We start from the raw sequence: 27,381 nt of genomic DNA, 5'->3' as shown, positions 1-27,381 counted from the left end.
TCTTGAACTGTGCTGGGGATCACTGCTGCAAGCAGGCGCATGTAGCTTCTCTTCACTGTAACATCCCATCTCAAAAGCCAAAGAGAGAGGCAGTGGGGTAAAACTCCAAGCTCACACATGCAACATATATCAGAAGAACCAGATTCTGTTGAATATGTGGTTGGTTGGTTTTCTTGACCAAGTTTTCTAAAATCTCTGCCTCAAAGCCTATGTTTCTGAAACAAACAGTTGTGCTGGTGATTACAGCACGTCTACATGAGGCACAGGTGTGTGGGTGCCACATGAGGGGCACAGCTCAGTAGGTAATTTACAGTAGGTAATGCATCTACCTGAGAGGTGGCTGTAAGACACTGAGTGCATTGGGTCTGGGACTTTGTTCCCATGCTGCCTCAGGGACTAGTTAGCAAGATTTCTCCAAAATAGAGTCTCTGCTTTCTGCCGGTCCCTAGTCCATTGCAAAGCCGCAATTGCTTTCCCCCTCATTAGCATCCATACAAGGACAAAGGCTGCTGAGGTGCATACATGTTGCCTAGCAAAATCAAAATGCAGCAAATGAAATGAGGATAGGAGCTATTTGAAGGAGTTTGGTGCTGATTGTCTACTAAAATGGATGACGAGTGGAGAACAAACAGAAAGGCTGACTAAAGAGGAATGGTTAGAGGAATGGTTAGAGGACAGAGACTGGATAATACCTCAAGTGGGAGACGCAGTCTATTTAGGTGTATGACAAAGAGCTCCCTTGGTAAGCAAACTGCTTCTACACTACTGCAGTAGTAACATATGCATTGGATTGCTCCAATTGAGCATTGCAACAGTCCAGTTGAAAAAGAAACCAGACTCCTGAGAGTTTTTCATTAACAGCCCTGCTGCTAACTAAACCAGCCTTGGTATGATGCAGAAGACAGTTTTGGAAACTTAACCCTTTCCTCTACTTCTGTCACGTTGGTTTTAAAGCATGATGCTACCCTCGTATACAAACTAATGTCTAGCTTATAATTGTTTTTGTTCATATGTACAAACCCCAGTAAAAAAAGTTAAACACAATATACACACTGGGAAATATAATCCTGGAATATTTGTCAATAACATGATTGTTCTGTAAAATAATCCTGCCCACTCTTCCCTTCAGAGATCTCTTCCTCTTTATGCGAGCTGTGTCCACATTGGAGACACTGGCTGCACGTGCCCGAGTCTCATTCTCTTCACAGTGGTCTGAAAAAGCAGTCAGGTCCATGTCCACATCCATGTCATGAAAGCAGCCATCAAAAGCCATTGCTTGCACTGCATCAATACTATACATTCCTGAAGCCTGGCAACAAAAAATAGTTATTCTGTATCTATCAGGAGCTATGTTAGTAAATCATACATAAATAAACCAGAAAATAAAGCAAGTTTTCTCTTCAGTGTTGTTCCTTCTGTGGAGAGCATATGGAGAACAGGGCTACCCCACAGTATTGCTACTTGTAGAGCCTGCCCCACAGGCAACAAAAATTCTGTGCTTTTTCCTCCTGTGAAATTTCAACAAAGGAGTTTACATATAGGGATATTCTTGAAGCAAAGGTTTTAAGTGAGTGTTTCGTAGAAAGCAAATTTTTAACTTGTGCACATTTCTGCTTCAGGCATACTTTTCTAAAAATGACCTTGTCATTCATCGGATCTTGGGACAAAAAGGCATCGTTAAACTCATCTCCACAATTAAAAATGGCAAAGCAGGAGAAGGAAAAATACACAATGCTTCACAAGAAATGGGAAGGAAAATCACGTGACTGCATTCCGTGGTATATCTCAGAGAGAAGAAAAACACTTTGATCAATATGTATTTGAGAAGAGAATGAAAACTAACTTCCTCTGGGGAGAGGGGAGTCAGGAGGTGAACTCCCTAACCTTTGCCACAAGAAAAGGAAGAGAGAGAAAGCATAGCTTTCTCAAGATCTCAGAGGGGACCATAAATTTACTCCCTTCAGCTAAGTAAAATAAAGTGAGATTCAGAATGGAGTCACAGACATGGTTACTGCATTGTTCTCACAGTGGTCTATCAGGATTACTCTGTGGTTTCTGTGATGCTTTCTAAAGGCAACAAAACACAGAGAGGACCCTACCTTGCCCCGTTTTTTTAGTTGCTTTCTCTCTTCAGTTGTGGTGAGATAGTTCACTGCTGCATATTCGATGACAGACAGGAAGACAAAAAGGAAGCTGGTCCACAAATACACATCCACAGCCTTTATGTAAGACACTTGAGGCATTGAGGCACTTACTCCTGTCATGATGGTTGACATCGTCAGCACTGTAGTTATACCTGCCAAAGAAAAAGGTGAGGTTGTCATAATACTGGCCAGCTGGTTCTGTTTAGATCATCAACTTTGCTTGGACAGAACAGCTCTGTGAGGGCACATCATTGACACTGCCTGTATCACCATTGCACAGGCTCTGAAAAGTGGAGTGAACTATGAAGGCCTATCACATACAATACTGAAACAAGTAAACCATCTCTTTGCTCAGTGCATGCAGTTAGAGTTGTGGCACACCAGGTTTGAACAGTGAGAACACAAGAGTGGTGATTCAGCAGCATAATTCTGTGAAATTAAAGAAATTGATTAATTAAATAAAATTAAAGCACACATTTGTGTGACAGCTTTAAGCACTGCTGTAGAGAAGTGAAAGCAGATTTGTGAGCTTCCCTCACTTCCCAGAGCCAGGGTCTCCACTTTCTTATCCCTGAGAATCATGAAAGAATCACCAATTTCCCTCCCAACCCTTCTCAAACTGTACTTCTTGAGAACAGCTTGTATGTCTTTGTCATTTCTCCATGTCTTTCTAAAAACACTCTAGCATAAAAATGCTCTATCCATTGAAACTAAGAAACAGGTTTTGTTTACTTCAGCGTGTCTAGAATTTCACCCTCATCCCCTCAATCTCTTCTTACATGCAGCTATTCATTTCATTTTGCTTTGCTCTGTCTCAGAAAAAAAAAACAAGACGAACAACCAAATGAGGCCCTCCTTTTAAAGAGATGAATGTAACACTGGAAGTGAAGAAATCCTAATAATACCTGTGAGACAGCACTGGCTGATGGCATGGCCTTTCATGCTGGATCTCACTGTAGACTTTCTCCAGCTTTATGCTAGGTCAAGTCCACTGGAACATACAGGAGTTTTCCCTCTCCCTCTCTGCAAGTTCCTCTAGGTTGAAGGATGGTGTTTGAAATATATCACATAAGAGGAAATGAATTTATTTGAAATACGTACACTCTATGCCAGGGACCTAAGCTTTTTAAACTTTGCTGTTAACATTGCCTATAAATTATGTATGCTTATGCTAATGAAATGTACATTATCCATAGAACTCCTGATGCACAACCATCTGCAGAAATCCTTACGTAAATTGAAAAACATGATCAGCAAAACCATCTTGACAACGTTACAAATGACCTACTGAGAATTAAAACTTTATTTTTAAAGATGAAGTTAAAACTTCTTATAAACAAAAGGAGTTGCTAGATGTATTAATAAAAGGAGGTAGGAGGTATTATAATTTGTTTTTCAACTAACAAATAGATTTGTAACTCATGTATTAGTAATTTTAGACTACGTCAACAGAAAGGGATCTGAGGTAGCTGCAGTCCTATTTTTTTCTAGGTTGATATAGCTGTAGATAAAAGTTGAGGGCTCTCTCAGTACATGCAAGTTTGTTTCTTGAACAAAGATCCTCAAATTTTTACTTGTCTAAGAAATATAGCAACATGCATTTGGCTTCTGGGACTAGCATCAGTAAGAAGAAAGAACAGGAACTTCTTTACTAATTCTTAAGCCAACAGTTGCACAACACAGATGCATTATGGTTACATTAGAAATTTTCATCAGATCTTCACAGGGATGTTAATCTGAAAAAAAAAAAAAAAAAAAAAAAAGTACTCATTCCACTGCCATCAGCATTAAATTCCCAACAAAGATAGTCTTGAAGGGGTATCAACTGAAAACCAATAATGTTATTAAAAAACCCCACTGTAATTAGTCATCTTCTCCTGAGCTGTGGTGTTCAGAACTAAAACTGTGAGAGCCAGAAAGGTGCCCACCTTACTCTTTGGCTTCCTCAGAAGCCTTTATGCCTTGTGCAGTTAAGGCACTAAAGGAAACGTTTTCGAGGTGCCTAACAAAGAAAGGCTTTGCTAAATAGGACAAATCAGGAAACTGGTTCCAAGTCAGGAGAAGATATCAAGTGTTTCTAGGGAGAAAGCAGAGCTGTAAATCTTTTTGATAGATTGCATTATGCCTATTAAGTATCTGTTACGAACCATAGGTTGGGGAGGGACTTGACTACCAATAACTCCCTGTTACTTTGCTGGGAAGAGGGGAGGAAAATCCCAGTCTGCGCAGGAGGAAAAAGGAAAAAAAGTAAATCAGTAAAATTCTACATAAGGAGACCAGCAGAATCATCCCTTTTCCTTCTGTGTTGTGTGAGCTGTTCTCTAATATAGCAAAGCAAGTCTGAACAAACATCCCATTTCCCATTTTAGTAGAGGCTGACTCCTTTAGGAGTTTGTGGTATTGACAACAGCAGCAATAATAGTTGTTCAGGCAATTACCTGATATAGTTGCTCATGTCCTGTGTAAATAAGAAGCTAAGGTAATGTCAAAACTTCTCCCCTGTCCATTCTGTACTTCCCAGAAAAACATATGTTAAAGGTTTACCTAGTGATACCCTGGCAGGAACAGCTCTTCTGTCAATCCAAAATGAAACCCAAGACAACATCACCATCAGCATGGCAGGGAAGTAGGATTGTAGCACAAAAAAGAAAATATGTCTCCGAAGGGCAAAGTTTATAAAAAGTCGATTGTACCAACCTATTGAAAAAAGAGAGGAACAGGTTGGGGGAGAAGAGAGCTGTGTTATTTGTGAGCTCTGTTCACTGGCCTTCTTCTTTCAACTGGAATGGTGTATTCTCATCAGTAATAGCAAACACCTAAGAAATATTACCACTACCTTGGTTTTATATAGTGCTTTATTAACTGTCCTTCATCCCTCATTAAAATACTGCTGCCTTAGGAGCAAAGCAACATGACTGCATAAATAATATACTGTATTATAGCTGAGGTTATGAAATTGAGGAGGAAAAAGAAAAAAAGGTAAATAGACTTCAAGTGAAACTGCCGGGAGAATACAGACAGAATGTAATTGTCCAGTCCAGCTAGGACGGTAAAGCCAACACCCTTCCTTCCCTAAAAAGTAGCCTGCCTTCTCTCATGCTACTAATACCCAGCAGTAAGCAGCACTCTTCCTACCGTCATACAGGTTTGCCTGCCCAACGTTGACTTTAGAGGAAAGGGTGCCACCTAGTGAATTTTGGTGGCACAGTCTGTCTGTGCAGCAAAGCATGCGTGCTGTACCTCCCGTGATGGGAGGGAAATCAGTGTATAGTGAGGTGAAGACAAAAGTGGCTGGCTGCGCAGCATCTGCCTGACCAGTACAAACAGAGACATTAGCAAGACTGTGTTGGAGCAGCCATGCCATCACAAAGAGGGGCTTTATAAGAAATAATATATCAACAAAAACCCCATCTAATATTAAACATGCTTCATGTGTTTTCACTTGTGGAGAAGGTTTTGGGGCTTAAAAATTATTGTCTCAAAAATGGATTGAAATTGTTGCTCCTATGGAGGCCAGTGAACTCCAAAAGCCTAAATGCTACACATGTAGTTCTTGGAGGTGCACAAGAAATGATATGCAGAACCTAAACTGTGGGAGGCTGCTCCATGAGCAGCATTTTTGTTCGTTTTTTGCCCAGGACTCTTCAGGGGAAGATGGCTTCCATTAGAGTTGTGCTGATTGTTCCCCACTATTACTTACTTTAGGGGAAGGGTTTGTGTGTAATCATTTTCATCCAATAAGAAGCAAAATAAAAGAACAAGAGAAAGTGGAGCCTCCTGTAAGAAAGAAAACCTCAAAGTAAAAGAAAAGTATGTGCTTACAAAGGGCAGTGTTCTAACTAAAATATGGTACACACTTTGTTCAAATAATTCCCAGGGTCTCTGTGACTTAAAAAAAAAGCCTTTCCTTTCACCTTTATCCTGCTGAGTAAGCTCATCATCAAAACATCTGCATGTAAGTGTTGAGCAGTTACACTGTAAAAAGTCAAAGGTGCTGTGAAGGTGCTGCAAAAGCATGAGTACTGGGGTGGTGTGGGGTTGCATTATTGTGCACAAGGCCATATTTGCTTGCATAAGTGTTTTTTGATGAGAGTAGCAAGGCAGAAAGAGTTCCCGGAACTCATTTTCAACACTCAGTGATAGCAGTTTGGTGGAAAACATTCCAGTCTCCTTCTTGCAACAAAAACAAAGTTGATGTAGCTCTCAGCTATGTTATGATAGTAAGGTATCACTTGCCCTCTTCTCACATGACAATGGCTCTGGAGCTCTGTTCTTAGCTTGTACACGAGCAAGAGAAGAATCTGATCAAGCTGTGAATTCCTTAGTACTTTAGCTGCATCATAATTTAACCAGTATTACTGCATTCAATATCAGCCACTGTAAACTTGAGAGGATCTTTTTAAAACACAAGAAAAAGCTGTCCTATAAATAAAATAAAGTAAACAAAACTATTTTCAGCTTTCCTGTAGGTCTTCAAGGATTTTTCCCAAAGTGTTATGCATTTTATCATATTACATGAAATAATTTCTATTTACTTAATCTGCCTTGATATCAAGGGTAATATCCACACTGAAATGAACTGCCCCAAACTGGTGAGTGCAGTAGCAAACATGCTATTTTATCTGGTTAAAAACATATGGTTAGACTACTTATATAGAGAAGTATTTAAAAATTTATAATTGCATGTGCAAATACAAAGAAAATAAAACCCACCTTGCATGAAATCAAGGCTATAATAAAATCTTAAAGCCTTGTGCAGTTTGCCAGAAAGTATTGTTCAAGTTCTATAGGGAGAAATAAAAACCTGTCTGAGGCAGATACCTGTAGTTAAACAATGTAGCAATGACATAAAGGGATTTTTTTTTTTCTGCAACTTCATGTGCATACATGGAAATTAAGAAAACCATGAATTAGACCTCAATAGGTTATAAATGCTCTCATGTGGAAATCTTCTATTTAGTAGACTTTTAGCACCATATTACAGCTCCAAAAATTAGGAGATTTTAGACAATAAAACACACTGGGGTTCCTCATGTTTTCTCTCTAGTATTTGACCCTTTAGGATTTGCATTTTCAAGTTCTTGTATATAACTAGAACCCAAAGATTCCTGCAAAACCAGTACTCCAGGGGCTTTAAGAGAAGCACCGCAATTTTGCAAGAGCTCACACCAGCATATATTTGGTTGTTGTGCATTTTTTCAGATTCTTATTGTCAGACATTAAGTTACAGGTATTATGGCCTCTTCTAATATCAAGAAAGTGTTACACTGGTAATGTAAGGAAAACAAGAACCTGGGCCAACAGACCAGTGTAATTGAGAGACCTCATTTTAAGTGAGATCTTTAAGCAGTAACAGTCATTTATTAGCAATGAATTTGAAAAGCAATTCTGCATGATTGTGTCCTGTGCTTTTCTCTTCTAATGACAGGGGCTTACTGTACCAGTACTGCTGTAAAAAGCTAGTCCACTGGAAGCACTGAATTCTTCAATGAAAAACTGGGAGAGGGAGATGTGCTCATCTGTGCTCAGAGACTTGTTTCCATGTTTCCAGTATAACATCAGATCGTCTTCATTGTACGCATCTATGAGAAAGTAAAAACTAAATCACCTCTTCTGCTGGTATAATGCTTTTGTTTTATTTTCTTAGGGATAGGAGACCACTCAAACTATTTGGGAAAACCCCAACGAAACAATTTTTTCACATCAATTTGCCACTTAGTTGACATGGAAAATTTTCAAAGACCACATTCCATCTTGTTCTAAGTGGACCCCAGTCCTATGGCCTGTCACCAGCTCACCTGACAGATGAGGGAACATAGGCGTGCTCAGGGTCACAGGGCATTTAGGATCAGAACTCTGGAACTGCAACACTAAGCAGACTGCCTGAACACCAGGGATCTGTTCTCTTTTCCAAAACTAAACAACAAACCAGCATTCCAGTTTTACTCATAAACCAAATAAAAATAAATTTTGACATAGCAAAAGGCTTAGCAAAACAGAATTACTGTTTGTTGCCCAGCTTTACAACCACTTAACACTACAGACAACTGAGTCAGGGATGAGAAAACAGATACTTCACAGTAACACAAGCACAAGTTTTCATTTTTTCATGAGGTTAAATATTGACATTTTACTTCTAACCTGCATTTTTTTTCAGAAAAAAAAAAAAAAGAGAAAAAAAAAACCTGAAAAAAAACCCATGATTTTTGACAGAGAAAACATTTTCAGGCCTTGGAATACCAACCCAGTCAAAACAAAGCAGGGTTTTTTTTTTGCATCATGTTTTTTTTATCTTCCCAAAGCTCACTAAGTTCTGGAAAGATCCCAAACTGGTCACAATTTAACCTGTACAGACTGAAGGGTTCAGGTCACATGTCAAAATAAGTTGAAAAGGTATTATTAACAAGATGGAGAATGGAGTGCTGGTAAGAATGCACGTGTGAAGAACAGGTATGAATTAAACTTACAGCTTTCCAGTTCTAAAGAGCAATTCTGGGTGTCCAGAGGAAACCTACTGAAATCCATGAAACACATAGCAGAAACTGTTATTCTGCAGAAAGGAAGACAAAAACAGAAATTAAATGAAAAATTTCACACTTTCTTAGAGCTGGGCAGACAGCTTAGTGAGTCCCCCAACCAATCTGCTGCTTAGAATCCTAATGATTGAGTTTTTCAAGTATTTTTAGATGCTTCTAAAATTGCTTCAAGATAGTGAGATAAAACTAGATCAGTGAGAACATATTTTTTAAACATAATTAGTCTTTCTTACTGAGTACATTAACTTTTTTAAACCTTTTACTGGCCTGATCCTTCATTAGCCTTTCATACATTTTACTTCGAAGGGTTACACTTAGGAAGATTAATAAGGGGAGTTCACATTTCTTGACTGAATTTCTCATAGATTGAAGTAGATATTACAGATTACAGCAAATATTATTCCAAATGTTATTTTCCCAGCTAGAACGCTTACAATATTTAATTGCATAAAAAGATAAGCTGCAATTTCTGGAAGCTTACTCTCCTTTTCCACACCCTTTAAATGCCTTATACTCTTAAAAAGCTTAAGGAAGTCTAGGAAAAGACATTATTTTGCATTCTACCTGCTTTTTCAGCAGTGTTTAAAAGATGTATATCCCTTGATATTTTAAACAATAAACAGGCTAGAGGCAGCAATTTAAATACAGTAAATAATACCAAATTTCCCTTTCTTGTCATTTGATGTTTTAGTTTGACTTTTCAGTTTTTCCCAAACTGAATCCTAGAGTTTAAGTACGACCTATACTGGTTATATAAGCAATCTTTGAAAACTGCTTGTTGGTAAACACAAACTTTACAAGTGTAAGATTTTACTAGCTAGGAATATGATTGTAAGTGTGGCACATCTTTAAAATCGTGCATAATACTTCTAACTACAGATGTTGTTTCCATCTTTCAGCTATTGAATAAAGGATCAGGGGAAAAACAAGAAAAAGTTTACTGAAAATAAAAGACTGTTTTAGCAACAAATCTGGATTTTTGTTCCACTTTGCTTCAATAGAATCCTGGATACTATGCTGTAAAGAAAAACTGCAGAATATGCAGATTTCTTGCATGTAATTGTTTGGAATATAATCTACCCACTGCATGTAAAACTGACAATACAAAAAGGGGGTTTTAATGAACATCTGATTCTCTGGGAACATACACATTAACACCACTAAGCTAGAAAAATAATATTTCACCTTTGTAATTCCAAAACTTTAGTTCACCAACCTTTAGGTCACCCCTTTCCCTGCCTCTGTTTGGTAAGAGCTGATAGAGAAGGAAAAGGATAGGACACCTGCACTTTGTGCATATGTCCAGGAAGAAATCCAGAGGTTTGGCAGCAACTTTGGGGCTTTGCTATTCACTGGCACAGGAAGGTGAAGCTGGCTGCAAGCTCACCTGGCAAAGCAAGGAGGAGTCATCCAGTATACACCATCTGGTAATGCTGAGTTAGCAAAAGGTAACCGTGGGAGCAGAGAGGACAAGGGCAAGGAAGAAAAGTAGACCACAATCTTGCAAATGTGATGTAGGACACAGGACAAGGGCTCCCATCAGAAGGGATTCCAAGCAATCAGCAAACTGATTCACACTATGTCTGTCCCTCAGATCTGCTTTCCCCTTTTGCTGTTTCCTTTCTCTCCATTTCTGTCCTGCACATCACATGCTATTTTTGGTTTGTAACTACTTGTGCACAATTTCTTGCTGTTTATCTTGATGACACTTTTACCTTTCCAGGAAGCTGACAGAATGTGTTCTCCCATCTTAAGTCTCTTCATCACTCTTTCTTCCACCAGCTGGATGCATGTCATACCCCTCATGTGGAGTGCCACTGCAGTAAGCCTTAGTGTTCCCAATCTCTCTCTCATGAAGCATGGAAATTAATACAGCAATAAAATGCACACTTCACCTCATTATTTCTTACTGATCAGTGTGATTCTTGAGCATACACTATTTTAAAGTGATGTGCAGCTGTTGTTGTGATGGTTTCTGCATGTCTTCATTACTTGTTACAACAATCATTAAATAGCCAAAATCTAAAGTGCTTGCATAAATCTTCAATCTATCCAGATTAGATGAAGTACAAACTCTGTGCACAGGCCTAATCAGTAATAACCTGGAGAACTGTGATTTCTGCAATGCACAGGCCTTGGGGTCTGTACCCTAAGGGAAAAATTCCTCCAGAAAACTATTTCTGCCACATCATCCAAATCTACTTCATAAAGAAAAGCAATAACATGTAGATAAAACGACTGCCAAGGAATTAACACAGGATAAATTTCACTGCTATCTACAACAGATGAAAAAATGCAATTGCTCTGTGACAGGAAACAATATGTGAATGATAGAAAATATGCTATTTATAATTTATATGTTATTTATTTTCACACTGGTACACTTGTCACCAGATCCCATTATCCAATGTCAGGGCATTACTGCCAGTTCAGTTTCAGAATCTTAACTACAAGTATTTACAGCAATTTCTCACTATACAGACTACTGGTCTGTAATTGCAGCCATGTATTTTTCTCATAAAGGGGTATTGCTCTTACCGTAGACTGAAGAGTACATTGCCATCAGGGTATACTCGGAGCATGACATTTTCCACAGTTGTATCATGGATGAAAGATCTTTTGGAGTGTACAAAAAATATATCAGGTACCCAGATCTTTTTTATCAGTCTTCCATCAAAAGTCATACTTTTGTTTTTGTTACTATGAAATGAAAGCCTCTCATCCTTCCAGTAATGTCTGAGATATAAAGTCATTGTGAAGTCCTTTGTTTAATTAAAAATAAAAGAAGACAATTATTCACATACAATAGAAAACAGTACAAAGTAATCAAATCAGTAAAGGATCAGTGTCTCCTCAGTGATAAGAATTAAATCCTACTCAATGAGTTTAAATACAGATGAGAACTACCTCTGAGATACTGGCTGTTCACCTTGTAACTTGTGTCTGAGTCTGAGGTACATACTTCATTTATACTGAGATAAAACTTTTACAGATTTCAGTGCTCTGCTGTATCGGGCCATCAGTAAAGTGATACAGGAACTTTTAAACTGACCAAAGGAAAATGGAAAAAGGTTTCCTCTGGAAATCTTCACAAGCTTTTCCCAGAATGGACTATGGTTCCTTTACAAAGGGATTAACTTGAGTTCTTCAGGAGCATTAGGTCAATTTATAAATTTCATTAATCTGTACATTTTGTACAAATACTGAACGGGGGACTGATGAATGAAATGCATCATAAAGAAATACTATGAAGAATTTCATAAGAGTAAAAACTTAAATTTTACAAGAATTACAATTTTTTTTAATATGAAATACTGTTTAAAATATTTTATCATCCTATGTAGAGAAATAGCATGACTGCAAACATACATGTGGAAAGAGATGGAGAGGATGCTCCAAGCCCAGTCTGAGCTTCTCCACAGCCTGACTGCTTTGTGCTCACCTATATAACTTCTGCTTTACTAGGCAGACATCACTGATCTCAATAGAACAGTTACTTCTTATAAGAAGTAATTATAAGAATACTGGGAAGATACTTAGGTCTTCCCCTGTAATATGATTTGGGTAGATTTGCAAAGGAATGCAGGGGTGCATACTGACTGATAGATCCCATTGCAAACTCAACACCTACAACTAGACCTACACTCACTGTGAAAAGATACTTTAAATGAGATTTCTTTGCAAAGCTAATGTGCCCTGCTGTTCTAGGATTTGGCACTAATGGGTGGCATTATCAGTGACAATTTCAGCTGAGGAATGAACAGCCTGCATTCCAGTGCTACAGGTCCTTGATTGCAGTGTGGGCATCTACTTCCAAGGGCCATTCATGGAACTGATTTTTCTACTTCCATTTGTCACATCTACCGCTCCACCCATGCCAGAAATGATGGGAATATTCAGATACGAATAAGCGAAGGAAATAAAGGATATGGAGCCTCTTCAAATAATATGCTGAGTACTAAGGGCTCACGCAGAAGCCCGTGGGGCTTACTGAATGGTTAGTGTTTTCAGATTGGAGCACTATCCACTCTGATCTGTTCCTCTTGCCCAAGGAGAAATTTGACATGTGCTCTTATATAACACTTACTAGTTTAAATAAGAATGACTTGCATGCTTCAAGGCAAGGTTGTTCTCTTTCAGGGTTTGCTTTCTTTAACTGCATTATTCTGTATCATCCAGGTGGGTGTTTCTGAAACCCGAATTTTGGCTGAACTTCTTTATTCCAGTTCCACTTACCATGTCAACTTCAGATATGCTGTCAATGCTTTCTACTTGCACATCAATGCCCACAGGTATTGGCGACCCTTCAATGCAACAGAATGAGAGAGTGATGAGCAGCATAAATCCATATTAAATGGAAGACTGTCTATTAGCAGCATACAGAAAGTACTCGTCCCAGTATTTACTATGGTCTGTCCACTTCAGTACGCTAAATGAGAAAGACCGTAGCAACAAAATAAAACATGATGTTAAACATTTGTAGAAATAAGAAAGAAGCCTTCAGTGATCATTTTGCAGCCAGACTTACTGGCATTGCAGTTTGGACAGCAGGGACAGCTTCTTTGTTCAACTGCTAATGAACTGCTTGGAGTGCTATTTGGAACTGTCATAGGGAAAAGCTGAGTAAATATATCAAATGCATCAAAGATTGCAAAGTTTTCTTACCAGTTCCAATGCTTACTCCCACACTTACAAACAAAATAATCATTACACCTCCTAATTATCTTTAGTTACTTAACTATTTAAGTTTGGCATAGGTATCCATGAAAAAGGATTGCTTCCTCTCTACCTCATAAGGGAAAAGGTGTCATGGTTTAAGCCCAGGCAGTAACTCAGAACCACCCAGTCACTCACTCACTCACCCTCTTCTTTGCCGCCCCACTCCAAGAGGGATGGGGAGGAGAATCGAAAGAATGTAACTCCCATGGGCTGAGATAACAGTCCAGTAACTAAGGTATAACACAAACCACCAATTGCTACCACCAATAATAATAATGATAATGGAAATAAAAAGGGGAGAATAAAAAGGCTCACCACCCGCTGACCGATACCCAGCCTGACCTGAGCAGTGATCTGGGACATCTGCCCTAGAGGTTGACACACAAGAGTATCAATGTATGTATTCAGCCAGGTATCTTCACAATAAATATTTTTATACCTCTCCTAAACCAGTTTTGACCACTTCTTGTCTTTGTTTTGATGACACCACACAAATAGTCTACTTATGCTAAAAATCAATCTGGACTAAGTGCTAGTACAAAAATGCCTGGTTGTAATCTGAGTGGAGTCACCTTCTTAAAATTCCACTGAAATCTAAACTATCTTGTAAACTAAAGACGAGTTTAGCCTAAGTAGAAGCCATTGTGGGATTTCTACATGATGTGAACATCATTCACAAATGGCTTTCACACATCATGTAAATGCAAACACTGCAGGAAGATGAGGTGTTGTCTATCAAGATGCTTACTTGCATGATGGAACAGGACAAGCCTACATTGTAGAGCTGACACTTGAGCTAGCTGTACACGAGGCAGGGTGGCTGAGGGACCAGGCTAGCTGTAGAGGTATAGCTCTCCAACCTAGAAGCATAATCAGCATGGAAGCTGACTAATACGCAAACAGCATTGAAGACAGAAATCTGGCCTCAGCCTTTGGCTCCCTTTCAAGTCCATGCAGTGTAACAGGCACATTCAAGATAGGGGTGAGGTGGCTTGTGACTTGGAAATGCCTGTTGGTTACCAGGGTTGCTCTGAGTGACTGCAAACAGGCAGATGAACTATATATTATCTAACCTTACTCATGACAAAGTTTCAAATTCTTTATATTGTAGATGTGTCCAAACTCTTACCCTGGGACCATGGCAGAGGCACAAGGTCTGATATACTGTAAGTCCTCATATCTGGGTATACATTTGATCTTCACTGCTATTGCTAAAACTTCGGGAGATTATTTACTTGAACACCAGGTTAAAAACAGTGGGCTTAGTCTGATTCATAGAGTGATTCATAGATGTGAGTGGAAGGCGAGGAGAAGGGAGCAGCTGTCTACATAAAAAACCAGCTTTACTAGTTTCTGAGTCAAGGACAGATCTAAAGCAAATGAAGTTAAATATCTACCATCAACATTCTTCACAGAGGCAAGGAGCTACACACAAATAATATTACACAATAGGATAACTGGCTTTCTGAGCCAGTTATCATGCATAGTGATGAAAAGGCTTTTGTTAGTGACAGCTGCTCAAAGTGTGATGATGACAAAACTAATATTTTCTTGCGATTTGCAAAAATTAAAGACAATTTCCTACCCCAACAAGCACTATTCCAGGGTGGGCACAGTTTCATTCAATAATTCACCTCATCTGGCAAATGTAAAGGAACTGATCACAGAATTAGAAATTCATGGCAGCTTATTTTTATGTTGGTTACATGCACACAAACTGAAGTGCCAGTACATAGATACACACAGAGGCACTTGATTCCTTGAAAAGACAGCTTGTTCGGAACTATTATAAAACTATATATAAAAAGTCACTGGGAACACTGAATATCATAAAAAAGATCAAAAGCTATGGCCAGGAGAAATACAGTAGATGGCTCTAAAGTGAATTAAATAAAAAGGGATCTGTTACGATGAAATTTGTTCCTGATTAGGTAGAAACATGAGAACTGTGGAACAGACTCCTTAAAAAGAGATTCCTGTTCTTTGTCTAGGGAAAGGCCAAAGACCATACTCATGCTGCTTAATGAGAAAATACCATTCAGTCTAGCATTCACCACAGACAATTATTAAACCACATACCCTAACCCCAGCCCTGACCTATTATTATAGCAGCTGTGAATATTTCCTTCATATCCTGACTCTACTTTTGCAACAAATCTAAGTAGACAATAAAGACATTAAACACTGTACATATATGCAACCCTGGTCACTCCACTGTGCTGTTCACTTTTCTAATCTGAAGCATTTTTATATTGTTGTCACTAATACCACCACCCCTACAAGATACATATTGGCCTTACTCTGGCCAAGGCCTTCTGAGCTCTGAAGTTTTCTGTGATTAAAAATCAGCTCCACCAGGAACAGGAATAATTAACTATTGGGAGCAAGTTACTGAGAACTGTAATTTCTTCATCACTTGGTCTTGGTTTACTACAATTAGAAGCTTTTAAAAAAGAGCATTTCAATAAGCATTGAAAAGGATCCTAAACCAGCCAGAACAGTGAAGCAATTTGTCTATTTCTGTGTCTGCACCACAGCTTTCTATCTAGCACATTGAGAATTTCCATCTCTGGCTGACCATCAGGCAACATGAAATTTACTTTGAAAACAAAGTAACCATAGCAAAGCTGTGTTTTTTATTTCTCAGTCTGACACAACTGGGGATGGCAGAGAGGATTTTGTTATTAAATTGAACAGCTTCGGTTGCTTCTGCAGCATTGCTAAAAAACATTATTTTACAAGGATTAGTGATTCTCACAATGGAGGCTACATACATTTTCAAGATAATTACTCCCCAGCAGAAAAAAAGGGAATTGTTTTCAGATGGGTTAATCTTCACACAAGCCATTTCCAGTCTTTTGTTTTAAAGGTTTAAGCATAGCAAAAGAATTCCTTGATGAGCATGGAATTTTTTTAATAGGTAGTATGGTAGGCAAATTCTGTAATACCCTTCTTAGAAAGAATATTACATAAAAAGGATGTTCTTTTATCACTATAGGATTGAATTCTAAAATAGCAATGACTGGATTGGTGAATTCTATAGTATTTTTGTAATAGTCCGATCTCTGAACACACAGTGGACTGCACCTGAAATTCCTGAAGTTAAATGTTGAATTTAGAAAAAACAGCCACTGTGATCTCCCAGTTGGCTTTGTAATAGTGTATGATGGAAAAAAGCTAGGTCTGCAGGAAATTCCCACTAGGAAACAGAGACTAGGGAAGGATTAAGGTCTACAGGAGTACCTTCTTCTAAAAATGGCCTGTAGAAGAAAACTAAATATGTAAACAAGCTTCAGTGAAGCGAAGCTATGTGTGTCTTTACTTTCCTCTGGCAATGACTGAAACAGCAGAATTACTGGCAATGGTATTTTTTTCTTGTTACTGTTTTGTTTCTTTCTTATTTGTGTGAAGGTGGGCTGGAATGGAAGAATTAGCAGTGAAAGAGGAAAAAAGATCAGGAGAAGCAGTCTGCTAAGGTTTTACAAATTACCAAAGTATTTCCCTCCTGTTCTGGACCACAGCTATTCCTTCTAGTAACACATGAGAAAAAGCCATCCCACTTTCATCAGAGTGAGTCTTCTCCACCCCAGTGACATATTTCTGACCTTTCAGGGAGGTATGTGGTGCAGAAGAGAAAACAGATTGGTGGCAAAGAGCTATTAGAATTGCAGCATTGTTTGAACATTCATTGTGCCCTATTTCCTTTCCTTTTTCTACCCTTTTACCTTCAGATGAATCTAAATGTCACTAATTTAGCTTGAGGAAGGAGGACATATAAAGGCGACAGAGCTAATGGAATTTCTGATCCTCTGAGAATCCGGAATTAAGATTGTGCTTAATTGCAGATCAGAATGCAAACTGTCTAGGACTGCTACCTCTTGACAGGCTAAAGTCCACTAAATTATTTTCCATCATGTTTGATACTGTCTAATGCTATTATCCACTAGACTGCTTGACAAAGTAGAGAGAACAAATTTTAGAACTTCTTTAACAAACACATTGTTAGCATAGGAAATGACAGGTCCTTAAGACACAATGTAAAAGAAAAATAAAGTTGTCATATATATATATATATACACACATACACATGGGGAGAATTTCCATGTACACAATGACAATGATCATGAGGGTCCATAGTCTTTAGATTGCAAATAGTTAAAGAGAGTGCTTGGAAGGTTGTATTGTCAGAAAACCAAGGCACAGAGAAGAAAATAAGAAATTAATTACTTCCTCTGTATGCTAGTCTATAATTTTATTTTTTTTTGAATGGTGAATGTTAATTTTTAGTAGTTGTAGAAAGAACTCATGAAACCAAAAACTCACCCCAAGGACTTCTGCCGGTATTTTGGAATAAGATAGTTCAGAAAATAATAGGCTATAGATAAATAGATGCATAGTAGAAAATAAAGTAACTTGAAAGCATTTCTAAGAATTCACTTTAACACTTTATCCTCCTAAACCAAACTTAGCAGTTTTGGCTGCTAAGCAGCCCTCAGATCCGAGTTGCTAGAAGTCTCTGTTCACTGTCTGATACTGGCCTGTGCTCACCCTTTCTCACTGAGGTAAAATATGGGGATGACCATTCAAAGAAGTGTTAGCAATATAATTTAATTTCTTACATTTTCTCCAGACCAAACTTGAGCTATCTTCTCACGGATTATCTGTTTATGGGGGTACTGAAAAATCAGTTGAAGTACTTTAGGCCATAGTATTAAAGATACATGTCATGAAAAGATCTGAGTCTACTGACAGTTTTCTGTTTCCTTTGGTAGGACCTAAGCCTACAGACAGCCTTACCAGAACTGGCAATCATTATTATAGCATTGCAGGACATCTCACATACCCACCTCCTGGCCTTTACGAGTACTTCTAGAAGCAGCAAGGACAAAACATAATTCCTACAATGTTCACTAATGTAGATGGTAAAGCTTGTTTGAGCAAGGGAAACATCAGTACTCCTAGTTCAATGTCTAGTGGAATTACTCAAATCACTTTGCTGGGCCACATCTGTTTGCATCAGTGGGGGTCCATCTATTGGAAACTTCCAAACAGAAGAGGACCATGACATTATATAGAAGGCAACAACAATACAAAACAATCAAGGAAATGAAAAAACCCTGACCCCTAATCCCCTCAAACAACAACCCAAGAGCCTGTCTTAGGGAGTAAGTGCAGTGTAACAATGTAAGTTTAGTTTTTTAGAGAACATTTGGGTGTACTGAATTACTTCAGACTATAGTAATGAACTATAATGAACTGCAGACAAGCAACATTTCTTTAGCAAAAATGTAGGAACAGCTTGCTAGCAGCTTGCTGACTTTGCTTCATCTTGACACAGTATACTTCTCAGCCTTTTCTCTAATGTGTGAATAAATAGACAATGTCAGGACTAAATTTTACAATCACTAGTCAGATCCTGATTGTGCAGCTGGCATGGCATTGCAATCAACAGAATAATGACAAAATATAGTCACATAAATGGCAGTTTATGCGTCCATTATTATGTGTCCATCTCTCCATGACAGAGTTGTGTCCATTTGGTAAAAAACAAAAAAGGATCTCTTACCTCCATGGACCAATGATATACTTTCATAGGAAAGCAATCAGTCATGTGAGAAAAGCCACATTTCCAGGAACACTGCTGCTGGTCAGTATTCAAGAGTTCTACATTCATTTCCCCGTTTTTTCCTGGGCATGTTTGCTTAGTTTACTAATCAAATGCAGCCTATGCTCTCTCTGTTTTTCCTTTGTTACTCAATTATAAATACTAAAAACTCTGTGTCCTGTAGTCTGCCTCATTTACTTTGCATGTGTGGGGCTAAATAAAGTCAAACAAGCCAAATTTAGAGTTCCCCAAATTGAGGGATCTCCAGGAGGTTCAAAACCATGCACTGTAAAAATGTTGATGGATCTATATTTTAGTCTTAGAGACATTCACTCATAAGCATTCCACATATTAAGAGAGTTCTGGAAATTTTGAAGTGTGTGAATTATTGGATGTGACTGAAAAAAGTGCCTCACATACCACTATGGAGGCATGTGGATTGATAAAAGGGGAGCAAAGCTGACGCACTCTTCGCTGAAAGCTATTTCTGAAAGACAGGAGTACAGCTGAAATCATACCCATGGCAGTGTGATTACAGAGATGCCTGTGCAATGAAGTCAGTGGAAAAACTACAGCTGACTTCAGTAGGAACTGAATTGGTTCTATAACCAGTCATCTGAAAATAAAAGGACAAAGGTAAAAAGCCTGGTACATACTTGCTGCATGTAAAAAAGTCCTCATTGCCTGTGGAAAACTAAAGCTGCCAGATCACTAGGTATAATCTGAAAGTTGCTTTTATGTACATCGTAAGTATTGCTTCTGGGATGATCCAAAGATGAAGCACAACCCAAAGTGTTGCTTGGTTTAATGTAAATGCTACTTCCTTTCTGAAATGATACCCTGAGAAATTTAAATTCCTTGTGTGGCCAAGCAGGTGGTAACAAGATGTCCACACTAACAGATACTAGACTAAATAGATTTTAGGCAAGTGGTAATTTTAAATTTTTCTGTCAAGAAACAGCCATATCTGAACTGTTGTTCAAAGTCAGGAGAGATTTTTGCTCTCTGACAAGACAGAATAGCAAGAAACCAGGGTAGCAAGAAATCCATTCATATTCTCACAATGCATCCAGAGAGGCTCTTTTTACTCCAGGTCTCCCTCCTGGCATGCCTGCCAGGCCCTAGGTTCCAGCAGCTGATTTCAGCAAGAACAGCCCTGTAGATTTGTTAGCCTCACAGATTTATGTTTGTTTACACAGCTGATTATTGGTCTTCATATATTTTGTCTTCATAACCCAGAGCAGTTCAATCTATTTTCATGAATCATGAACACAGAACTGGTGACACAAAGGCTCAGACAAAGCTTATTAGTGGTTCAGCTTTCTCATTTTACCTTTCATGAAGGAAAGTCAAAATTGAACCCAAACTGTGGACATCCCATTGAATACTCCCTTTATCCACATGCAATTTAGTTAAATGAAGAAATAATAACCATAATGCCCGACAACACAGAATCGACATGGTAATAAATTGAACGCCTGTGGGCAACTTTTTTATTCTCTACTTAGCAAACAGATTTAGGAATTTCTGGTTCATTTCAATCTCTTAAAATAAATGTGATGACTAAGTAATTTGCAAATTGCTACTAGACTATGCAGTTTACAGGGATACCTTATTCACTGCTCCCAGAGAGCCTTACCCTAATAATATTTTTTTTCATAAGTTCTGAAAAGGAACCAGCACAGTGCAGGTGTGTGTTGCTTACCTCCAAATCCAGGTCTGAGTGCAAAGTCATGATCCTCTATGCGAAGCAGCTGCTCAGATTTAAGTGGCCGTACTTTTGTGCTGTCAATTTTCCTCATTTTAATTTCTCGTTTGCTATGTTTAAAAAAAAAACAAGCTGTAAGAAACTTGATTTTTTTTTTCTCTGCCTGACATTCAGAATGCCAGTTAAATGAAGCAGAGACCCAATAATAGTGGACAGTTGAATCTGGTATGATAAGGGAAACAAGAGTTAGAGAAAGATATATTAGAAAAGGTAGGGGAATGTGCCTAGGTCCATGGGAACACTAATTATAGATAAAAAGCCCCAAGAAGAACATCTAGCTCTTCTTATGTTCCTCTCAGAAATTGTACCTATCATTATGTAAGACATTATAGCTGTTTGAAAAAATGTTAGCATTCACATAACCACTTGCAACTCAGACTGGAAATAACACCAGTTCCTTTCAACACTAGTGGTTTATACCACTTCATGCATTATCCATATTACAGAGACAATTTTACTTTATATCTTTGCTTTTTTTTTTTCCTAGGAGCTCAAATGAGTCCGTAATTTTTAGGAAGGACCAAGAAACTGATGGCCCCAGATCCAGAGGCTTGTTTTTTGAGATCTTCTTAAACATCATTCAGATTTGGCCAAGTTACTCATTAGCTCTTATTTGCTTATTTCTTAGCTTTTAGTAGCTTATCTGCTGGTCAGACATGCAGCATTTCTTTGCATCAAGAGTCCTTACTCTGCATTTTTCCCCATGTCACACATAACTAAGCCTCTGCAACAAGACCCAAGGCAACACAGGTGAACCTGTGCTCTAAGCAGGACGTCATGAATTCTGTGCTTCTTTCTGATGACTGTTCCTAACTTTCTTCCCTTCACAGAAGGTACTGATCAACATCCTAAACTTCACTGGGAAATTCACATGCCTAAGAATGGACTCCAGATCTCCAGACAGGAATCTCTTGTATTAGGCCTGCATTTAAAATGAACAGCAGATGCCCATCACAATGCAGGCACCTTTTCTGGTTTTCCTATAAACAGAAATGACACCAGGGATAACAGAGGGGTTTGGTACATGCTCATACCACAAAAGTATTGGGTTAAAACACAGACAAGATCTACAGTCAGATCTGGCAGCTGAGGACACAGGCTTTAGAAAGAATCTGCTACATTATTTTGTTCTGCTATAAGGAAAATGCTATGGTGTCTCCTTAAGTTTCCACTCCTTGTTGCATGTCTTGCTTCAAGTGATCAGCCCCAAGTAATTACAGAAGTAGTCATACCTTAGCTGCAGAATTATGCCTTGCTCTGGGCCCCCATTTCAGAAAAGGCATGGGAAGATTGTAAGAATCTGTGTAGCTTAATTTAGAGGAAGAAGATTGAGGGAAGGACAGTCTTCAGAGTACATCATGAGCTCAGACAGGGCTGTTTGCTTCATGTCCACTCCCCAGTAGGATAAGAAGTAGCAACAAGGGAGAGATGTATGTTACACATTAGGAACGCCTTTCTCATGATAAGAAGAGTGAAACATGGGAACATATTTCTTGTGCGGGTTTTGAGACTCCTTTCAGCAGAGCTATTTATGAATAGGTTAGACATGTATCTGTAGGAATTACTTAAACACAGCTGCTTTGCCACAGGCAAGGGACTCTCCCTAGACATAATTTCTTTGATGCCTTCTGTGATTCTCTGGGATTTTGCTGTCAGCAGCTCAAATTATTACTTTAGACTGAATGATAAAAATCTGTTCTGAAGATCTGTAGTCAAACACTGCTTAAGACAAGGTATGGAATACTTTAGGATAAGGTTTGTGCCTGTATTTACTCCTTCCTTTTCTCCTTTCCTCTCTTTTTTCTTAGTAATGAAGCCCAAGAAATTACTTATAAAAATGCTGTAACAGGAATGCTGAGGTGGCTGCTGGACTATTCAGAACCATTGAACAAATTAATTTACCTTAGCATTCTTGAATGCCTCTGGCAGTGTTGTCTGAACCAAATTATCAAGGGCACTCAGAACACCCATCAGGCATTTCAAATGCAGACTTTAGCTTTCTAAGTATGAAAATTATGTGGATGCTAAAATAAAACTCTATACTTTTGAGAATTAAAATCACCACAGACAAAGGCTGTATGAGAGTAGTATGGGCATTAGATCTGAACACCTGTAATTCTCTACAATAGGTACACAAGAAAATCTGCTGATGGGAACCACTGTAAGAAAAAATGATGGATTATGTTCAATATGCCGTGGCACAGCCAATGCAGTTTGGAAGCATTAGGTCATTTGTCATCAGATGCCGGAAAACACCTGTTTGATGCTCCAACAATTTCACTGGAAGAAGCAGGATAAAATTATGATACATCTATTACAACTTCTTACTAAAAGCAAGCATGTGACTGAGGAAGACATCCTCTAGTCATAAGAGGCAAAACATAAGCTACTAGGGCAGGATTTTTTTTTCTCAATGAGCCACTGAGATGTTACATGATTTTGCTATTTCTTCTGTTTTCCCAGATGAGGACAAAATAAACACTAATGCTGCTTATATGTAAAGCATCTTTTTTGCCCACTTACTTGAACAGCCTTTTCAAGCTGATCACAGAATCACAGAATCACACAGAATATTAGGAATTGGAAGGGACCTCAAAAGATCATCTAGTCCAATCCCCCTGCTGGAGCAGGAACACCTGGATGAGGTTACACAGGAAGGCGTCCAGGCAGGCTTTGAATGTCTCCAGAGAAGGAGATTCCACAACCTCCCTGGGCAGCCTGTTCCAGTGTTCCGTTACCCTCACTGAGAAGAAGTTTCTTCTCAAATTTAAGTGGAACCTCTTGTGTTCCAGTTTGAGCCCAGTACCCCTCATATACTACTGATGCCTCATATGCAAATGTGGGGTGTCTATAATTACGTCTAGCTGCTATCAGAAGTGGCTGCAACATCTTGCAGGGGTCAAAATAGCACTTTCATTACAAACATGCGACATCTTTTTTTCAATACCTTCCTTCGGCAGAATAATTTTTTTCAATTGTAAAGGAAAATGGGCTTTCCTTTACACCAAAGACATATATGCTCATGGTACTTGGAATTAATTTCATAGACATGGGTAACACTGCATATGTAAAGGTACCAAAAAATAATACACTTCTGCTTCACATTTTTTCTCCCTGTCTGCTTCCTCCACCCAAGACTAAGAAGTGCTCTCCAGCAGGTATTCCTTTAACATCATCATCTGGGCTCCAGATGTTGCACCTTGGCTAAAAGTTATATTATTAAATTGACCTCACTGCAGTATTACAGTTATTTAACTGATGATTCAAAGGGAGTCACATGTGTGTGTTTGTTTACTCCTAAGAAATCCTAGACCCATACCTAACTATTGATCAGCATTACAGCATTGTAAAATCATCAGCAGATGTTTTCTTGAGTATTCCTCCCATGGCACAAATTCCATTAATTCCATTAATTTTAATTCTATTAAAAAGCAGAAGAGAGAGATCTAACTAGCCTGGCTCTCAGAAAAGCTTCTTGACGTAACTCAAGATATACTTTTCATTTCCACGGAGACATTGCAAAAACACAGATTGTATTTTGGTGGCCTGGCACCCTGGTCTCTCTATCATGCAGCTTTGGCCAGCACACCACAATCTAAGAGTATAAATGCAGTCACTGATTCTGTAAATCATTGTATGGCAGGTGTCAGGCTATGGCATTTGAGAGGAAAAGCCCACACATAATCACAAAATCACAGAATTGTTTAGGTTGAAAAAGACCTTCAATGTCATTGAGTCCAATAGTAATCCTAGCACTGCCAAGTCCACCACTAAGCCATGTCCCTAAGCACTACATCTACACATTTTAAATACCTCCAGGAACAGTGACTCAACCACTTCCCTGGCCAGCCTTCAACACAAGCAGTTCCAATGCTTGACAGCACTTCTGGTGAAGAATATCTTGTGAAATCATCAGCAGATGCATGTATCAGCAGACACATGCACCTAAGGAAAGTAAATCTCTCTTTACCTCTTTACCAAATCAAAGATATCCAAAAGGTAGAAGTTACATAAATCTTATTCCCAGGAGAGTCTGTAGAGTTATACAGCAGTGTGATCTCTTAAACTTTTTAACACATTCATCAAATCTTGAAGCCCAGATAAATGTAATAATCAGAATTGTACAGCTCTCTCTCACACAAATAAAAATGCATTTCTAAGTGTTTAGTAACATCAGCAACATGTACTGTCAAAAAGCCTAATTTTTTTGACAGTCAAATGCTTTGTTCTTTGCTGTAGGAAATGGACCATGAGAATAATCGCTTTCTCATGTACTTTTGGTTAATGCTTTAAAATCTTCTTTACAAGAGAATGCAGACAAATAGCTTTGGAGAGAGAATTGGGTTACACTATTAAAACAGTGGAACTTGTAGGTTAAGTAACATTTTCACTTGGGATTCTTTTTAAAAGGCCACCCATTTAACCAAGGCCATCTGTCAGCTGTGTCCTTAATATCTTTAGCGCTGGCTGAAAGGTTTTTCCCCAGAAAGAAAAAGAGGCTGGTGAAAAGTCACAATGTACTGGAAGATAATGCTGCATTTTGAACAAAACCAGAGAATCAAACAAAGAGAAATTAAACGTATTTGGATCTTTTCCATGGAAAAACTGATTTGCACCTGTTAAGCTTTTAGATCTCCTGTGGCACTGATTTCTTCCTAGTTCCAAATCACTAAGACCTAGAAAATGAAGCACTGCTTGTGTAATGAAAACTGCCATATCAGTCAGCATCAGCTGGCATTTCTCCTGTTCCTATTCTTTCTTTCTGTTAACACACTTCTGGCTGTCCCACAACACTGTCATATGGATCCATTTGTATGTATTAGTAAAGATCTGTGAAGACAGAGAGGACACTGTGCTGATATTGTTACTGCTGTCCAGCGGCAAGAGATCAGTAAAGGATGTGCAGCAAAGGATACCACAAAATATGCTGTCTCCTACCAGGCTTCTCTCCTGCTTTGTGATTGTTTCATAAGCCACTCCTCTCAGCTACTGCAGAACAGGAAAAATGCAAACAACAATAGCATACACTTCCCTTTTACCACTTATAAAAGTGTATCAACTGAGCTTAAAATAGACCTTCCTTACCACTATAGCAATAAGAAGGTATTTCGTTTTGTTTCCATTAGATTCTTAACTGCTTCCTGAGACTAGCAAAGCACTAGATAAGACCTTAGGTTAATATTAGGATTAGTTCTGTTTATTTTGTTTTGTTATTACAAATAAACATTCACCAGCACTCACTCCAAAATTGTCAATGAGTCTGCTGAATAGTCATTCTTTTCAGGAGCTTTTGGATTAGATCAAACTTGAACCTATGATCTTGAACTGAAATCTGGAAGTACTGAGAGGCATATCTTCTCCAGGCACCTCCGTTTTGTCACTGGGATATGTTCTGTTGCCTTGCATTGCTTAAGTGTGATTTTTATCAAGACATCTAGGGATTCAGAGATATGTCACTGCTGGATTATCAGGTAAGAAGTGATACAGTAGGTAAACAGCTGAACACCTGCTACAAAGCATGTAACCTGAGAAAAAGAGCTTAAACACATCAAAGGAGTACACTTATTTTACTTCTCCGTATTTGGTATTGTACAAATAAAATATCAGCTCCCCTGCTCATTTTAATAGGGGATTAAGCACACAGACAAATGTAATAGTTGCATGCCTTCTCTTTCCTTAAATGGAGCTACTTATTACAATTTCTCCTGTCTCCCAAATAATAGAGAATTTGCTTGGATTATCACTGTCAATCATTGGTGTGTTCACATACTATTAGATTAATCTGGAAACACATCTGGAGACCTCACATGGCAGATGTGAAATTGCATTTGTTGAAATACACACTAACACTTTGCACAGAAATTTAAATGTAAAAACCTTTGTATCATTCTTCATTTTAAAGCAGCTACTTGACTGGAAAAACTAAGAACAGAGACAATCTTCAACATCTAAAAGCGTAAGTATATTCCATAAAGGGAACACACTATGTCATCACTACAAATAAAGTATAATTTACCTCATGTAGTGCCGTAAAAATGTCTTCTATATCTTGATAGTGTAGCTACTTTGCTGCTTTGGTAACGGAAGTAACTTTATAACATCGGCCTAGAACTTCAGAAGGCATTTTTGCTTCTTGCAATAGGAGTGAAAGGGCAAGTATTTTTAGCACATCACAATAGTAGTCTGGTATCACCAATAGTAGCCTGGTATCACACAAGTTAAATGACCTGTGTGTGGGTGTGAGTGTTTACATAACTATGTATGTGAAGCCTTCATGAAATCCAACATGAAAATATATCTGGTTATGCAAAATTAATTAATAGTTCACTGTTTCCATTTTGGGAACATGCTATCAATACCAAACATACTATAAATCCAGAAACTATCAAAACAGGACAGTGAACAGAAAGGGTGCATTGAAAGGTTGCTGACAGCATGAAGTTTATCAGATGAACATAGTTGGAGAGAGTATATTGCTTACCTGTTATGCTTTCTTAAGAATGAGAACTGTTGCCGATGACGAAGATGGTGATGCTGACTTTGAGAACTGTGTAGCACTGCTGTTGGCCAGAGGCAGGTGAGGAGCAGAAGTTTCATGACCAGGACCAT

The 27,381-nt window shown here is 38.5% G+C and overlaps 1 protein-coding gene across 1 annotated transcript; it reads right to left on the bottom strand.

Moving 5' to 3' along the window:
• Positions 1 to 1,006: 1,006 nt before the first annotated feature.
• GABRR3 (gamma-aminobutyric acid type A receptor subunit rho3) lies at positions 1,007 to 27,381 on the bottom strand (the record flags this gene model as incomplete). The annotated part of the gene is made up of 9 exons (XM_080613878.1): positions 1,007 to 1,309; positions 2,100 to 2,296; positions 4,689 to 4,841; positions 7,586 to 7,726; positions 8,612 to 8,694; positions 11,219 to 11,442; positions 12,917 to 12,984; positions 20,710 to 20,822; positions 27,254 to 27,381. The coding sequence occupies 9 exons, from the start codon at positions 27,379 to 27,381 to the stop codon at positions 1,007 to 1,009; spliced, it is 1,410 nt and encodes a 469-aa protein (XP_080470004.1).

The sequence above is a fragment of the Psittacula echo genome (assembly GCF_963264785.1).
Source record: "Psittacula echo genome assembly, chromosome: 3".
NCBI classification, from domain to species: Eukaryota; Metazoa; Chordata; class Aves; order Psittaciformes; family Psittacidae; genus Psittacula; species Psittacula echo.
The sequence above is the reverse complement of the archived record's forward strand: the minus strand, read 5'-3'. Positions and strand labels throughout refer to the sequence as shown.